This window comes from Phyllostomus discolor, chromosome 3, assembly GCF_004126475.2.
Source record: "Phyllostomus discolor isolate MPI-MPIP mPhyDis1 chromosome 3, mPhyDis1.pri.v3, whole genome shotgun sequence".
Classification (NCBI taxonomy): Eukaryota; Metazoa; Chordata; class Mammalia; order Chiroptera; family Phyllostomidae; genus Phyllostomus; species Phyllostomus discolor.
The window spans coordinates 78080281-78093956 of record NC_040905.2 but is presented as its reverse complement, the minus strand read 5'-3'; the positions used below and the strand labels follow the sequence as shown (position 1 = coordinate 78093956).

General features: G+C 42.7%; 1 protein-coding gene and 1 pseudogene across 2 annotated transcripts in view; one reads left to right on the top strand and one right to left on the bottom strand.

Moving 5' to 3' along the window:
* The window catches only part of LVRN (laeverin), a 55522-nt gene extending 50852 nt beyond the window's left edge, over positions 1–4670 (bottom strand). For both annotated transcript variants that reach the window (XM_036020677.1, XM_028520968.2), the window contains exon 1: positions 3441–4670. In XM_036020677.1, the coding sequence (XP_035876570.1) occupies positions 3441–4138 (698 nt within the window). In that variant the 5' untranslated portion in view covers positions 4139–4670. The remainder of the gene's footprint in view (positions 1–3440) is intronic.
* A 7106-nt stretch (positions 4671–11776) lies between these two features.
* Positions 11777–12606, top strand: LOC114505365 (annotated as a pseudogene).
* The last annotated feature ends 1070 nt before the right edge of the window (positions 12607–13676 follow it).

The following is a 13676-nucleotide window of genomic DNA, read 5'->3' as shown; positions in this document are numbered from 1 at the left end:
ATCATTTTGATTAGGTCAAGAGAAAGTTTTGGTTTAGTGTTATTTACCTTAAAAATCTAATTCTAATTTTCCTTCTTAATAGAGAGCAGCCCTCAGGTTCAGAGCCTTCAAATCCTTCAGTAGGCAACAGTACTACTACTTACCAGCATGGTTTTGTTGTATTAGTCTGTGCCATTACAGCTGATAAACTGCAAATGGTTTCCCATTTGTGACAATGGTATAGACTTGTTTTTCAATATTTACTTAATATTTTTGTTTAAATCAAATAACTTTTTAAAGCAAATAATATGGCTAGGGATATATAAATATGACAAAACCTGAGATAATGGTATGCCGACAGATGAAGTTTGGGAAATATTGCTTTGAGGAACAGCCACACTTCAATCTTGCTCTCAACTTTCTAAACATGGAAGGAGGGAACCAGACACTGACACACAGAAGCACATGTCCAAGGCATCCGGGAGGGGGGTCCTGTATGGCAGAAATGTGATGACCCTGACAAGTGGAAGAAGGCCAAGAACAGATGGGAAGCATACCCAGAAACCTCTGAAAGTAGAAAATCATAACCTAAACATTAGAAGTGGGAGACAATGATGCTTCTTAAAAATCATTTTCTGGAATAATTTTCTTATTTCCCTTAGTGTTGAGTAAAATTATTTAAAAACATTAGCCTGTACAGACTGTGATAAAGAGTCACCAATGAAAAGAGGTAAAAGTGTTCTGATTGCTGCATCTGAAACTACAGACATCCTAAGAAAAATGAGAGAAATCAATAAGCCGTTTCTTCCCACATGAGAATCCTCTTCTTAAATTTGTATCTACCAGGAATTTGGCAGACTCCATGTTTGGCTAACAGGAGGATGCTCCTAACAATAATACCCTGAGCTAATGATAGCAGCTACCACAACACAGATTGTCAGTCACTGCCCCCTCTTTCTCACTGATTTCTCACAGCACTCCAATGGTTGACACTTACTGTGTGTATTCCATGAACAAACTCAGAGAGGTAGGGAGACTGGCTCAAGCCACACGGCTCAGGTTCAAACTCAGCCCCACTGGGTTTCTAAAATCTGTCTTACCACGTCATCACTTTGTCCAAGTTCTTTGAGGCCTTGGCTTCAAGTCAGTCCTTTTCCTTTTCTGAATCATCTTGATTGGGTAACAAAAATTCTTGGGTTGGTGTTATTTATCTCAAACATCTAATTCTAATTTTCCTTTTTAACAAAGAGAGAGCTGCTCAGATGTTTCTTTTCCTTGTGGCTTCAGAGGCAGAGACCCCAAAGAACAATTTTGAGGCAATAGCTCCTTTAAGAGGCCACAGTTCTGGAGCTCCACCTTGCTCTGTGAACATCTGCAAAACTTTATTAAGATTTCTGCCTGTTTGAATTTTAATGTTCTCAAAATATGGTTTCTGGTTACCACTAGAGTTGGCAGCACAATAGAAAAAGGGACTTTCCCATGTTTGCTAGAGCAGTTTATCTGAGCCACAGCTCCATTAAAACTTCCCCTTCGGGAAGAAGAAAGAGATGGGTGAACAGATGATTTCCTCACTGACAGCAGGAAACGCTATCAGGTATGTATGCACAGAGTGGGCATTTCTTTCCTCTGAAAAATCTTGCACCCTAAACTACACAGTTATTTCAAAAGGTTTCCAGTGCTCATAGTCCAGCAACACGTCATCCTAATATGAAACTTCTCAGAAATAATTTTCCAAGCACTGATGCATTTTTGATAGAGAAAAACCAGGCATACTGTCCTTAAAAACAAAAGTTACAGATTACACATCCACTAAGGCAGCTTATTAAACTTATTTTAAAACCCCTAAAGTTTTGAAAATAGCACAGGAGATGATTTAGGGGGTAATTTAGTGGGTTTCTTTCTCATAGAGAACATCTGAGAACATTTTCTCTAATAATAAAGGGTAAAGTACATGCAATTGTGGAAACCACAAATGCTCCACCAGTGCGTGAGTGAAGGAGATCGCCAGTTTGAAGGGAAAACAAAACAAAACAAAACACCTTTATATGTGGAATCTAGTGAACAAAATAAACTGAAGAACAAAATAAAAACAGGCATGGATACATGGAACAGACTGGCAGCTGTCAGAGTGGAAGGGGGTTGGGGCACTGGGTGAAAAAAGGTGAAGGGATTAAGCAAAAAAAAAAAAAACACCACAAACAAACCATATATACAGAGCACGTAGACAGAGACAGCAGTGTGGTGAAGGCCAGAAAGAAGGGGGTGGGACATGGAGGGCTAGGTGGAGGAGGACAAAGAAAGGGGGTGGAATGGAGACCAAGGAAGACTTTTACTTGGGGTGACAGGAGCATGATGCCGAATGTAGATGGTGTTTTCTTGAGCTGTACACTTGAAACCTGTATGGTTTCGCGAACCAGTGTCACCCCGATACACTGAATTGAAAAAAAAATAAAAGAAAAATAAAAGACTTTTTTTGGTATCTTCCACCGCCCTAAACCGTTTATCCCCCGTTCCTCGCTAGAGGTCAAGCAATGTGGTCGCAGACGGTGGCAAAAGGCAATTACTGAACTGGAAACATTCCGTGTGGGAGACATTATCTCAAATGAATATAAAAAGAACGTATGTACACTACCCGAGCTTGCAGACTCAGAGGGGCGGCCTGTCATCACTTTTATTTATTTTTCCAGCAGAAGAATCCCAAAAGCGCCGGCACGGACACTCTGTAGAGCTGTTCAAAGACCTGGGTGGGGTAGGGGATGCGGCTGCTCACCAGCAAAAACAGATGCGGGCCCCAGGCAGGGAGTGGGAGGGGATGAATTAAAGGGGATTCCGAAGGTTTGGAGAACTTTAGCTAAAGGAAAATTGCGAGAGCAAACAGTCCCGACGAGAGTCTTTTTGTTGTTGTTAGACCAGCAGTTACAGAGCGCAGAGGGGGAAAAAAGAGGCAAAGTAGGGAGCTGAGCGCGGAAGGGCGCCGGGGGAGGGAGCAGCGAGGAGGTCATGGGTGCGATGGATGGTCCCGCGCTTCTCCAACTTTATGCCCGGAAATCACCTGCGGACCTCGTTAAAACGCAAGTTCTCATCCCTCAACCCCCGAAGTATTACAGCTGTTGAGGGTCCGTGGACCAAACGTTGAATACCAAGGGATTTGTTTACTGCACTGAAGAAATTGAGGGTTAGAGGAAAAGGGGACTTTCTGAAGATAACGACAAACTTCTGAGGGTTGCAGCGACCTTAAAAGGGACAACGAGAGAAACGAACTGGATGGGCAGGGATGGGAGTGAAAAGTGGCCATGGTCTCGAAGCCTTTATTCCAAACAGGATCTCTGGAAGCAAGGGGGAGGAAGGAGGCGCTCTCCCGCTGGCTTGGGAAGAGCTAGAGACGAGCGCGCTTGGAAGCAGGTGGGCAGCTAAACAGAAGGACGCGCGGATTGAGGACGCCCGGGCTGGCTTGCCCTTACCTGCGCTCACCCTGGTCCGTGTAGACATTGAGGAAGAGTCCCTCCCTCGTGTTCTGGTACGCCAGGCCCGAAAAGCTCAGCTGCAGCTCATAGAGGCTCCCGGGCTGCAGGGCCTCGCGGAGTTCCAGCACCAGGTATTGCATGTCCAATGCGAACCACACGTTGTTCACCGGCAAGTGGCCAACGGTGGCGTCTGCAGTGCCCGGGGAGAGAGGACCCCGCACCTCGGCTCTATCACAGTCCAGGAAGAGGCTGTGCAGTAGCAGCAGAGCGGTAGCCACCGTGCAGCGCAGAGTGATGTTCACGCGGCCAGTGAAGCGCAACTCTGGAGGCGAGAGCTGGTCCGGCCGCAGCCGGGGCCACAGCTCCAGCTCATAGTGCAGTGGCACGAGCCAGGACGGCAAGCGCAGATGGTCCCAGGGCCCCGGGGGTAGCCACTTGTCCGGCGTGACCGCCACCGCTGGCTCACGAGTGGGGCCGGGCTTCCGGGCAGGCGGCGACTCCCCCTGCTCGCTCGACCGAGAGGGCCCGGCGTCCGGGACGCCGCAGTTGCGAAGTTCCGACGGCGCGACACGCGCGCAGTGGCCGTACAGGGCTGAGAGCACAGCCAATGCCAGCAGGAGCGCGGCTGCCAGCCCCGCCAGCAACAGGGCTACCGCGCGGCTCAGGTAGAAGCCGGAGCTGGAACTGGGTCCCATGGCTGGGACCCTTGGCGGGGATGAGGTGAGAGCCTGGAGACTGTGGCGACGGCTAAGAACCCCAAGTCGAGTGCTGAGGGGTGGGAACCCCCTCTCTTGTACCGTCCCTCCTCCCCCTGGAGGAGCTGGGAGAAGAGAGAGGGCGTTTGGGACCACAGCTTCCCCCTCCCACCTAATCAGATCCAGGTTCCTGCCTACCCACCCCTCCCGCAAGAGCCCAGGGAAGAGGCGGACCCGGCGAAGCCACGCTTGCGCCCCTTCGGGTTCAAAGGGAAAGATCTGGCAGCAGAGGCTTCCAGAGTGGGTGCCAGGAAGAGACAATCTGAACAAACTCGAATTTGGACACCTCCGGCAATGATATTTGGATTCATGGGATTTGGTGGGTGTGTCACGGAGCAGTCCAGGTGTTGTCGGGAGACAGGCACAAAGCACCTTCAGCTCCTTGACTGCAGCGAGGAGCTGCGGGCAGCCCACCTGTTGGCCACCACCGGATATTCGTGCGCTAGGGGCTGGGGCTGGGGCTGGGGCGGGGTGGCGGCGGCTTAAGAACCTGAACTTTTGGAAGTGCTTCTGAAATGACCCGGCGAGGGACATCGGCGCGGTCCGGACTGACTTCCCAAGCCTAATCTTTGGCGGGAAATTCGCCTCCCGAATAAGCTCGGGATTCCCGCAGCACAGGCTGCGAGTGCCGGGATGGAAGCAAGGTCTGGCGTCCCGGATCCTTTTCGTAAGGAGTGCTGGAGGAGGGGGCGAAAAAAACCCCAGAGCGTGGCGTCTGCTTCTCCCGGGAGAAGGAGAGGGGAGGGCCGCTATGCCTCCGGACCGGACGGGGCGAGAAGCCACTACTTGGCTCTGCAAAGGCCAAGCACTGGGTGTCCAGTTCCGGTACCCGGCCTGGTTCTCCGCTCCCCTGCCCGGGGAAAGGGGAATCCTGCTCCCAAAACCAGCTTTTTCAAGAAAAGAGAATAAAACAGTCCAGCGGCCAGCTTTTCCACTCGGAAACAGCCGAGCTGGAACACGTCTCCCAGGCGGTGCCCTAGTCGGTGAGGCCTTAGGCTTGGGGGCATCTGTTTGCAATTTAGCGATGCTCTGGGGAGAGTCCTGGGCCTGCGAGCGAAGTTCCGAGACTGCACGCGCTGCGGGCGGAATTGGGAATGGGCTGCAAATACTAACTAAGGAGGCGCTGCGGAAGAGGGAGGGAGGGTGGTTAAAGATCCGGTTGCTGGCTGAAGATTTATTTGAGTGTATCCCGTTGTTAGACTCCTCCAGTTATTTCAGCACGAAGGGAATTCTCCGTCACAGCCGCAGAACTGTCTTCGCTTTATTTCTTAGAACTGTATCTCCCTTCCGCTGAGAAAACCCTCCCACCCGAGAGGAGACAGGGTAAACCCAGGTGATTCTTTGGGAAATGTGATCTTCCCGGCTCCTGAAACTGAAATTAATCACATTAACAGCAACAACAAAACACACACACACACACACACACACACACACACACACTTTCCAAGACACGATGGAGAAGGGAGACTTGACACCAAGTTCACACAGATGGTTGTGCTATAATCTGCGGACTGGTCTCCTGATTCCGGGTTTGATTTGCTTTCTTCAGAAACAAAACAATCATGTTTTAAAATAATTATGACCACATGCATCACTCCCAGAAGATCCTGGGTAGAGCTGGGTGGAGATGCTCCTTCTATTTCTCTCTGCAAAACCTGCCTTAAGTCAGGCTGCCAGGATTGTGAGTTACTGAGCTAGCAGGGGCCCGTGGATTTAGGCCATTGTCAGACGGGACTGTCACAGATGCGGTGCTAATTAATTATTGTCCTTATGACCCCTTGGACAATTTCTTGAAGGATTTTGAAGGATTCCAGACTCCCAAGAAAAGGTTTTTAAAAAGAGGCGGCGTCATAACAAAATTATTTCAAATTCATGTCAGAGGTATGCTTTCCCTCAATTTTATATAAGAAATTCTATTGAAAAGTGAGTACGTGGACACGAGTATTTAATTCCATTTCTCTAATATCATTAAAGAAATAAAGATTGGCTACTACACAAAAGGTCTCAAAGTAATAAAATCACACCAAATGATTCATCAATTTAAATATCCTATCAAAAGGGAAAATATCTCTGATAAATCATTAATGCCACCCAAAAGAAGTTAAAAAATAATACGGTGGCTTAGTTGTGCTTATATTAACAAAGGGGAACTGGAAAATACTATTATGTGAAATATTTGAAAATACTATTATATAAAATATTTAATATCTCAATGAAAGGGTAATTCTGGGACATAGATCAGTTGACAGAAAAAACAACCAAAATATTTTTAAAATTTTAAGGAGCTGCTTGGAAAACATACATACTATTCACATCAGCTAAAGCAGCGATTCTCAACTGGGAGCTTTTGCTGTCCTCCTCCTCTGGACATTTGGCAATGTTTGAAGACATTTTTTGTTGTCACAACTTTGTGGGGATTGCTACTGGTATCTACTTCGTAGAGGCTAAGATTAGCGCTAAAGATCCTACAAAGCATAGGATACCCACAACAACAGAGAAATACCCTGCTCAAAACGTGACCAATGCTGCTATTCAGAAATTTTAAGCTAAAGCCATTATTTAAGCCTTTCATATGCTCCCCAACTAAAACTTAACCTTTGTATCTTGTGTCACTGTTTACTTTTGCTGTTTATGTCTATGCTGTGGCATGTCTACTGTTTTCCATCCTTATTTCTTGGTACTTAAAATGAACCTCTGCAATACTTTATTATCCCTCTAGAGCTACACAACAATTTTTCTTCATTTACCTTGAAAATATACTTTTTGAATGAGTAATATATTCATAAGTTTCAAAACATGAAATTTTTAGGTCAAAATATGAAAATTTATAGGTTGAGTTATCTTGCTTCCACCACTTACATAGTTAATAATTTGAACAGTTTTTTGTGTATCCTTTCAGTGTTTATGTATGCAAATCAAGCAAATACAATTATATACCCTTGTATTTCTCTCCTTACAAAAAAAGTATGCTAAAAATGCAATTCTGCACCTTGCATTTTATTTATTTAACAATATATCCTGAATATCTGTCCACATGAATTCACAGACATATTTCACATTCTTTTTTTCTACAGCTGCACAGTACTATATTGTATGGATGTATCATTGCAAAATTTTTCCCAGCTTGGTTATTTGGAAGGATTTAGCAAATTCTATAGAGTATCCATAGCCTTTTCTTTAAAGAAAAAGAAAATGGTGCAGCAGGAGAAAGAAAACAGGCAAATATTGGAGGACAGAAAGACATCCCATGTGCAAGGTCATCAAGAGCCCTTATTTACATAATTGGACCATGCTGTATCATCAGCATCAATCAGCAAGGTCTGTGAGAGAAATCATGTTTAGAGAAAGCTCATAGGAGAAACTCTTCCAGAGGCCATCTAAATAATCAAACCAGGCTTGTCAGACCCATAAATCCAGTGGCAAATCGTCAGTAAAGAAACTAACCTTCAGGGGACTCCAGGGAGAATTTCAGACCTTAATTAGCACATTATTAATTGATTAAGTGTCAAAAAACATATCCAGGCCTGGCTGGATGGCTCACTTGTTTGGAATGTCATCCCATACACCAAAAGTTTGTAGGCTCTGACTACAATCTGACTGATTCCCAGTCAGAGGCACATACCTAGGTTGCAGTTTGATCCCTGATCAGGGCACATATGGGAAGCAACCAATTGATGTTTCTCACTCATATCTCCATCTTTCTTTCTCTCTCCCTTCCTCTCTCTCTAAAATCATTAAACACATCCTTAGGTGGGGATTAAAAAATAAAAAAATGGCCCTGGCTGGCGTAGCTCAGTGGATTGAGCGCGGGCTGGGAACCAAAGTGTCCCAGGTTCGATTCCCAGCCAGGGTACATTCCTGGATTGCAGGCTATAACCCCCAGCAACCGCACATTGATGTTTCTCTCTCTCTCTCTCTATCTCCCTCCCTTCCCTCTCTAAAAATAAATAAATAAAATCTTAAAAAAAATAAAAAAATGATATCCAGAAGAAAGGGAGAGTAAAGGCCACTGAAAATCCTTTCCTCCATAAAAGCAATGTGAACATTGGAAAATTGTCAGAATTAACTATACCAGAACTCTGGAAAGTGACCAAGAGTTTACAACAATCCGAGGAGTGTTCATTCAAGAGTAACAGCCAAATCTCAGTAAAACAAACAAACAAAACCACATGGAGCTTTATGGCATTTAAAAAATCCTCACTGAGGATATTTTTAAATTGATTTTAGAGAGAGAAGGGGAGAAAGAGGGAGAGGGAGAGAGGGACAGAGAGACATCAGTTGGTTGCATCATTTGCCTCCAATATGCACCCTGACGGGATCCCTGACCCAGAATGAAACCCACAGCTTTTTGCTGTACAGGACAATGATCCAACCAACTGAGCCACCCAGCCAGGGCTGAGCTTGATGGCATTTTAATGTGCTTTATTCTCATTTTTCTCTTTTTTGCTCTGCAATGGCCTTGAAAGTCAAGAGCTTGCTAGCATGGTGAAAACCAGCAACATGGCAGCCACTGGAAAGACCATAAAAGTGTAAAAGTCCCTTTAAAACCTCATTTTCAGATTACTGTCATATTTTGAACCATCTGGTGATTCCCAAGAGCTCTACTCTCAAGGCTCTCTTTATTGGCTCTGATTGAGTTCACCAAATGTGAACAGCCTTTCTCCAGGAGCATAGGTTGAAAACAATCATAGCCAATTGTTTAATATTGCAACTGCCTAAGGTAAACAAACAACCAAACAATTGAAGCAATTTCTAAGCTCATCATAAAGCTTAACATGAAAAACTCAGCAGTTAGATGTCTATAGCAGGCTTTGAAAAGCTCCAACATATTCCTGAAAATCTAGAAGGACACATACATGCATAGGGAAATGCACATAACTAAGGCTATACATATCCCAGAAAGGACCTGAGAAGGCCCCAGGCTCTCACATCTGGTATTACTCAAACTGAAGGATCTTGATAGGGGAATTCAAGAGTTAAAGATTTTACTCTTCAGTTCCATCCACACTGTCATGAAAGGTAGGAGTTCCTTCTTTCTTTCTGCTGCATAGTATCCCATTGTGTAAATGTACCACAGTTTTTTGATTTACTCATTTATTTGATGGGCACTTAAGCTGTTTCCAGCACTTGGTTATTGTAAATAATGCTGCTGTGAACACTTGGGTGCATAGGTTCCGTTGAATTGGTGTTTTAGGATTCTTAGGGTATAATCCCAGCAGTGGAATCACTGAATCAAAAGGCAATTCCATTTTTAGTTTTTTGAGGAAATTCCATACCATTTTTCATGGTGGTGCACCAGTCTGCATTCCTACCAACAGTGCACTAGGGTTCCCTTTTCTCCACATCCTCGCCAGCACTCGTTTCTTGATTTGTTAATGATGGCCATTCTGATTGGCATGAGGTGGTATCTCATTGTGGTTTTAATTTACATGTCTCTGATGACTAGTAATGTTGAGCATCCTGTCAAATGCCTATGGGCCTTCTGTATGTCCTCTATGGAGAAGTGTCTGTTCAGGTCCTTTGCCCATTTTTTAACTCAGTTGTTTGTCTTCTTGGAGTGGAGTTGTATGAGTTCTTTACATATTTTGGAGATCAAACCTTTGTCTAAGGTATCATTGGCAAATATGTTTTCCCATATGGTTATTTCCCTTTTCATTTTGCTGATGTTTTCTTTAGCTGTGCAGAAGTTTTTTAATTTGATGAGATCCCATTTGTTTATTCTTTCCTTTATGTCCCTTGCTCTAGGGGACATATCAGTGAAAATATTGCTATGTGGGATATCTGAAATTTTCCTGCCTGTGTTTTCCTGTTGGGCTTTTATGGTGTCATGGCTTATGTTTAAGTCTTTTATCCATTTTGACTTTATCTGGTGTATGGTATAAGTTGATGGTCTAGTTTCATTTTTTTGCATATACCATTCCAGTTCTCCAAACACCATTTGTTGAAGAGGCTATTTTTACTCCACTTTCTGCTCCTACCCACTTTGTCAAATATTAATTGGCCACAGAGATGTGGGTTTATTCCTGGGCTCCGTATTCTGTTCCATTGATCTATGTGTTCTTATGCCAGCACCAGACTGTTTTAATTACTGTGACCTTATAATATAGTGTAATACCAGGTATTGTGATTCCTCCTACTTTGTTCTTCTCAAGATTGTTAAGGTTATTTGGGGTCTTTTTTGTTCTATATAATTTTTTGAAATATTTGTTCTAAGTCTGTGAAGTATGTTGTTGGTATTTTAATAGGGATTGCATTGAACCTATAGATTGCTTTGGGTAGTATGGACATTTTGATGATGTCAATTCTTCTGATCCATGAACGTGGTATATGCTTCCATTTATTTGTATCTTCCTTAATTTCTTTCTTTAGTGTTCTGTACTTTCTGAGTGCAAGTCTTTTATCTCTTTGGTTAAGTTTATTCCTAAGTACTTTATTTGTCATGTTGCTATAGTAAATGGGATTTTTTCCTAGTTACTCTTTCTGATATTTCATTGTTGGTGTACAAAAATGCCTTCGATTTCTAAACTAAGCCAGGCACGAAAGACAAATACCATATGATCTCACCTATAAGAGGAACCTAATAAAACAATGAGCAAAATAGAACCAGGGCCATGGAAAAAAGAAACAGACTGACAGCAACCAGAGGGGAGTGGGGATGGGGATAAAGGGGGAAAGAAGGGGAAGGTATAGTCAAGGAACAGGTATAAATGACCCATGGACATGGACAATAGGGTGAGGACAACAATGGGAGCAGGGGCAGGTTGGGCGAGCAGGGCAGGGGAGAGCAATAGAGGGAAAATTGGGACAACTGTCATAGAACAGCAATAAAAAAAACTTGTAAAAAGAGTTAAAAGATTTTTGCTTCAGGCATAGATGACAGGCTTAAGTGATTAATCTATGTGGAAAGCTGTTATTTCAGGAACAGGAATGCATGACCTACAGTGAGTCCAGGTCAACAAGCAATTCAACCTTTGTGCCCCAAGGATCTGTAAGCAATTGAGATTGTATGTGAGCCATTGTGTTCTATTATGATGAAGATAAAGAATTCTCGATCAGCAGATAAAGAAATACTAGGGAAATCACTGCTGGACTGTAATACTTACCTAATTAACCTTTTTTCCCCAACCCCCTTACACTTTTCTCCTTATAAAACAGTCTGCTTGAGTTGAAATATTAAGATAGTATTGGGGGGTACATAACCCACTGTCTTCTCGGGTTGCCAGCAGCTGAATAAAGTGCCCATAGAGATTCAATCCTCGTCTCTCCTCATTGGTTCAGGTAGAGATGGACAGGATGAATGCAGACCTTTCTGATTTTAATTTCAAATCAATAACCTAACTTTACACCTTAAGAATTAGAAAAACAAAAGCAAACTAAACTCAAAGATAGAGAATGATGAAGATTAAGTAGAGATACACAAAACAAAGAATAGAAAAACAATAGGGAAAATCAGTGAAACCAAAAGCTGGTTCTTGAGAAAAAACAACAAAATTGACAATCCTTTAGGTAGATTGACAAAGAAAAAAGACAAATAACTAAAATCAGAAATGAAAGTGAGGCCCCTTTGTCTCTCTGAGCAGCATCATGGTGGTGGGCACAAACAAGTGCCTCACAAAAGGTGGCAAAAAGGGAGCAAAGAAGAAAGTGGTTGATCTATTTTCTAAGAAAGATTGGTATGATGTGAAAGCCCCAGCTATGTTTAATATAAGAAATATTGGAAAAACACTAGTCATGAGAACTCAAGGAACCAAAATTGCATTGGATGTTCTGAAGGGTCATACATTTGAAGTGAGCTAGCTGATATGCAGAATGATGAAGCGGCATGTAGAAAATGCAAGATAATTACTGAAGAGACAAAAACTGCCTGCCTAATTTCCATGGTGTGGATCTTACCCATGACAAAATGTGTTCCATGGTCCAAAAATGTCAGACCATGACTGAGGCTCATGTTGATGTCAAGACTACTGATGGGTATTTGCTTCATCTATTCTGTGTTGGTTTTAGTAAAAAATGCAACAATCAGATTCAGAAGACCTCTTGTGTTCAGCATCAAAAGGTCCACCAGATCTGGAAGAAGATGGAAATCATGATCCAAGAGGCGCAGACAAATGTCTTGAAAGAAGTGGTCAATAATTGATTCTAGATAGCATTGGAAAAGAAATAGAAAAGGCTTGCCAATCTATTTATCTGCTTCATGGTGTCTTTGTTAGAAAAGTCAAAATGTTGAAGCCCAGGTTTGAACTGGGAAAACTCATGGAGCTTTATGGTGAAGGTAGCACTTCTGGAAAAGCTACTGGGGATGAGACAGGTGCTGAAGTTGAATGAGCTGATGGATATTAGCTCCCAGTCCAAGATTCTGTTTAAAATTCAGACATTTAATGGTGACATATAAAAAGGCCTATTTAGGAGAAGAAGAAAGAAAGAAAGAAAGAAAGAGAAAGAAAGAAAGAAAGAAAGAAAGAAAGAAAGAAAGAAAGAAAGAAGGAAGGAAGGAAGGAAGGAAGGAAGGAAGGAAGGAAGGAAGGAAGGAAGGAAGGAAGGAAGGAAGGAAAGAAAAGTGAAGACATTACTATCAACCTTACAAAGAGAAAAGGGTCATAAAATAATATAAACAGTTATATGCCAACTAATTAGTTAACCCTTCAAAACAGACAAATTGTCTGAAACATGCAAATTATCTAAACTAATTCAAGAAGAAATAGAGAATCCCAACAGACCTGTAATAAATAAAAAGATTGATTTAGTAACAAAAAAACCTCCCCCCAAACAAAAGTCCTAGACCAGATGGCTTGATCAGCAAATTATACTAAACATTTAAAGAATTAAAACAAATCTTTCTTAACTCTTCCAAAAAAATTAGAGACCACACCAAGAGACATCACAGGTAAAATGGCAAAGGTTAAAGACAAAGAGAAAATCTTAAAAGCAGCAAGAGAAAGACAGTTGAGCTTCCATAAGACTACCAGCATATTTCTCAACAGAAACATTTCAGGCCAGAAGGGATGAGCATGAAAGTGATGAAGAGCAGGGACTTACAACAAAGGCTCTTTTAAGGCAATCATTTAAAATTGGAGGAGAGATAAGAAAAAGTTGAGGAAGTTTGTTACCACTAAACCAGTATTACAAGAAATGTTAAAGGGTCTGCTTTAAGAAGGAGGAGGGAGAGGAGAGACAAGAAAGAAATGTAGTTAAAAGAATAAAATGGCAATACATATGTACTTATCAATAATCACTGTAAATGTAAATGGCTTAATTGCTCCAACCAAAAGACTCAGAGTAGATGAGTGGAAAAACAAGCTCACATACATGCTGTCTACAAGAGACCCATATCAGAACGAAAGATACATATAGACTAAAAGTAAAGGGATAAAAAAAATATTTCATGCAAATGAAAAAAAGTCTAGGGTAGCAATAGACTTTAAACCGAAGACTATAGTAAAAGACAAAGAAGGACTACATGATGATAAAGGGAACAATC